General features: G+C 51.7%; 1 protein-coding gene across 1 annotated transcript; it reads right to left on the bottom strand.

Moving 5' to 3' along the window:
- Positions 1-1,668: 1,668 nt before the first annotated feature.
- On the bottom strand, positions 1,669-3,859 carry LOC148161790 (NBPF family member NBPF6-like protein). The gene is made up of 2 exons (XM_088020570.1): positions 3,682-3,859; positions 1,669-1,769 (listed from the first exon to the last, which is right to left on the bottom strand). The coding sequence occupies exons 1-2, from the start codon at positions 3,857-3,859 to the stop codon at positions 1,669-1,671; spliced, it is 279 nt and encodes a 92-aa protein (XP_087876696.1).
- Positions 3,860-4,294: the final 435 nt, after the last annotated feature.

The following is a 4,294-nucleotide window of genomic DNA, read 5'->3' as shown; positions in this document are numbered from 1 at the left end:
TGGGCAACACGTTCTACCGGCTCTTGTTGTCCATATCAGGGAATCCTTGTCAGCTTCATTTCTGCACCGTGTCTTGCAGAGTGCCACAGGTCCCACCACAGCCACAGACTCTCTGTGGGTTCACAGCTCTCACATAGAGCCGCCTCCTTGCCCTCACGACAGGACAACCACCCTGTCCCACATCCCTCCACCAGGGACTTCAAGGGCCCCCACGTGGGCTTCAGTGTTTTCAAGGGGACATCCGTCTACGAAAAGCGGTCCCGTCTAAACAGCACTCCCACCTCCAAGTCCTACTGCATCAAGGACCTCATCCAACTCCACACAGTCAGGAGCATTATTTTTTCCTGACATGCATTCATGAATTTTCCCTATCTGATCACTATAGTATCAACAGGTTATTTGATATACTTTCCAGATGAGGAGACAGATATGGAGAAAATAAAACTCACTTTCTCACCCACAATTAATATAGACCACGCTGACTCTGGGAACCTCCCACTTAGTGCAGGGATCCTTGCACACTAACAAGCATCCTCCTGTCACATTTTGCTCTCTGGCTCAAAGACTGGTGGAGGCTGCCTCCCGCTCCAAAGGCTGCATTCCCTCAGGGAGGAAGCAGACACGTGGAGCACTATTACCTCCACACTGTGCATTTCTGCTCTCTGTTACCACCTTCCACTCCTGGTTCTCTCATGGCCCCACTTGCTATGGGGAATCCAGGAGGGCTGCTGCACACGGCGTGAGGCCAGGCGGGGAGTCTCTTGTGAGCCCAGGGCCTTGGCGCAGCTCCGGGCATCAGGGCCGGTGGCCGCCTTACCTGGGCTGAGCTTTCGGGCAAGGCACTTGGCCAGCCTGCGCCCCTCAGCCAGTTGCTCTTGGAAGCCCTGCCCTTGGGAATGCTCAGGGTCATCATGGGTGAGGAGGTCCTCGAGGAGCTTATTGAGCAGTTGGGAAACGTCTTTCCCTTTCCGTAACTTCTGATACAAACGGGTCAGCTCTTTAGCCTGGTCTTTAATGAGGGTATGACATAGCCTAAGGCAGGGCAGAGAGAAAATTTTAAAATGCAAAGAGTTGAACAACAGACAATAAGATCTTTCGTGATGATTTCTGGCAGAATTTCCCCAAAGGAGCCGTGAACCCTGCACCTCCCTTACACCTTTTCCTTCTGTAAACAGAGCCAGGGGTTCTCCTAAGCACACGCCAGAGAGATGTCCCTTCAGCTGCTAACTTCGGGGACACCCGTTTCCCTGGAAAACTACACACAGCGCGGCGTGCAGTGAAAGGACACAGAGCCAGACGCAGAAGCATGTCCAGTAGAGCTGGTGTGAACTGGTGAGCTCAGGAAAATGGCAGGCTCAAGCTGTGGTCAGCCAGGTCATGACTCTGTGAAAGGTAAGTGAGGTGGTGATCTCGCAACACTGTGAATGTGCTAAAAGCCACGAATTGTTCCCTTGAACTTGGGGACTTTGATATTTTTTTCCAGAGAGAGAGCGAGACTTTGAGTCATTGGAGTCCATCATTTACCAATCACTGTTGTCTTAGTTGTTTTAGAAATATTTGGGTCACGTGCCTGCCATGACGTTTCTGCCCTTTCCTGGCCCAGACTTGTTGCTGCCCCAAGTCAAAGATGCCCACAGCGTCCCTGCAGCCTCCCACATGGAGCCTTCCTTACCTGAGCTTCTCAACCACCGTGTCTGCCTGCTTCCCCTTCTCAAACTGCACCTTCTCTCCCAGCACGGATTCGATGAGGTCGGTGGACTCTTCACACTCTGAGAAACAGAGACGCCTGCCTCAGGGGAAAGCTGGACATGCTGCTGTGCTCGCTGCCTTCAAGGGACGAGGCAGGGTCCATCCTAGGACAACTGGAACCCCGGCCACCTGGCTCTGCGCTGGGAGCTCCACATCACATTCTTCAGCCTCCCAACTACAGGGCAGTCGATTACTCCCTGTTTCAGAGCCCAGGAAAGAACAGCCCCAAGGCACAGAGAGGAACTGGACACGGTGATGAACTGGTATTTGGTAGAGTCAGAATTTGGGTTCCCCTGATCATGGTCACTCTAGCAAGCCTTGGAGACTCCTAAGTGAAACACTAAGCAGGGACATGACGTAAGGCCCCCAGGGCTACTGGACTGATGGGTCCCCTGAGCTGGGATTTCTATACTGAGCAAGTATCTCAAAGGTAAAAATTCATCCGGTTACACTTGTGGAAACCACAATGCATAAAACCAGAAGCACCGGAGAGGAATATGGCCCAATCCTAATACAGTTTGTGTTATGAGAAGCAGTAGAATGATGAACAGAGTTACACAGTTCCAGGTTCTGCTCTTAGAGCGTTACAAGAAATTACTCAGTATTCATTCTGACTCAGAGAAGTAGGTCCCACAACACTAACAGGTTAACAAGGAGGAAACTGAGGCACAGGACGTTGGGCACCATGGATTTAGCCCAGCTGACTGACCTACAACCCATGCTTTTCTCCCCTGTGCTGTGTTACCGCCACCCCACGCCCTCAGGTGATATCTGTTTGCATCATCTTCACAACTGGTTTCCCACACTTATGTGATGATTTTCAGGAAAGTTGTAAACAAAACTGCTTGTCCTTCCCTGAAAGTTCATCATCTCTTCCCTTTCGTAAAAAGCATGCCTCAGTTTTTTTTTTTCTCTGCGTCATTCGTTTTTAATTACACCTCCCCTTGTTCTATTGAAAGCAAATTGTGAGAAAATGACAAAAATGCGGGCTGAGAGTTGTCAGGATTCCTTCCTATCGCTCGGCTGTGCACGTGCCCCGTTCTCATGACTCCTTCTGCCAGCGCAGGCCCCTCCTAATGAACAGGCAGCTGAGCTCCCCATTTCAGGCTGACTGTGGGGGAAGGCCTGCCCCACACCCTGGCTTGGCTGGTTCCCGGGGCTGTGGTCTCCCCCACTCACCCTCCTTCTCACTAGGCCACATGTCTCCTGGCCCAGGCCTGGACCTGCTGGCCATCCTGCATGTCTGAAGGTCCCCAGCTCAGGGAGAGACCGTGATGTTCCCTGAAACACCCTCACCCTTGCCACTGGGTATCAAATGGCCTCCGTGGACTCAGGAAGCAGAGGCTCTGCACCGGTTCCCTCTCACAAGGGGAGTCACTGTGTGGATGGCGTCACTCACAGATACCACAGTTTTAGGGGGAAAGGAGACCTTCTTTCCACTTTCCACTTACTACTTCCATCTCCTTGAAAGCAGGTAGTGTCACCTGCTACCCTCCCTCTCGCCCCCGGGTGTGCCATCAGGATGTTTCCCCAGTGTAACTAACTTGGTACTTTACCAATGGGACCTCAGAGAAGCGGGACCTGAGAGAGTTCCTTAGTCCCTGACACTTAGGCCTGCAGGCATGCAGGATCTGATACAGCACAGAGACCATCCTGAGAGGACCAGGCGTTTCTGTGTCCGCACCAGGAAGCAGGAACTGGGATGTTAACTCTAACCCCACCTGACATGTCACTGTTAACCTCTTTGTCTTCAGTTTTCCCATCCTCAGCAAACTGAGGATAAAATACCCACATCTACATTTCCCGGATTGTGGTCAGAATGAAATTTATGTGACATTGGAAGAGAGAAGACAGCATCTGGAGAGGTTTTTAGTTTCTCAGAAGGAATACAGACAGATATGTCTTTGGTGGCCATGATCTTGTAGGACTTACTGTATTTCTGCAGCTGCTTGGCCAGGGAGTAGGCAGTACATTCGGATATAAGGAATTTCTCCTTGAGGTCTCGGAAGTCCTGCTTGCTTTTTTCCAGCTGGGATTGAAGCTCCTGGTTGATTTCCAGGAGGCTGATTTCTGCCCCTGGATCAGACAGAGGGCCAAGAGGTGCTGCCATGGTGACGTGTGGCCGAGGAGGTAGAGCTGGGGACTGAGGAGAAGAAACCCAAACACAGGATGGTTAAAAACCAGTGAAATCAAGTAGGTTTCATCAGGACTGAGGGGTGAGGATACAGGAAGTCTTTACTTACTGTTGGGAACAATTTGAACAACACCCCACAGCACCTGAGATTCAGGAACCACAAAACCAAGGTTCAAGATGCCACAGCTGAGAGCTGAAGGCACTGCCCCTAGCTCACACTCCAAACGGAATGACAGAGGGAGCACTCAGAATGCCAGGTAACGGTCTGCACTTGAAATAACAGAGTTGGAACGTCCGAGATGACATGGAACCTGGGGAGCTGCTGCCTTCCAGTTGCCAAGGCCGTGCTGATACACAAGACTGCCCGGTCCCCCCGAAGGTCCCCACTGATGGGAACCACCCCTCACTGGC

This window comes from Eumetopias jubatus, unplaced genomic scaffold (assembly GCF_037043125.1).
Source record: "Eumetopias jubatus isolate StellerSeaLion01/CBP00866 unplaced genomic scaffold, mEumJub1_p1.0 scaffold_66, whole genome shotgun sequence".
NCBI classification, from domain to species: domain Eukaryota; kingdom Metazoa; phylum Chordata; class Mammalia; order Carnivora; family Otariidae; genus Eumetopias; species Eumetopias jubatus.
This window is presented reverse-complemented; position numbering and strand designations above follow the sequence as displayed.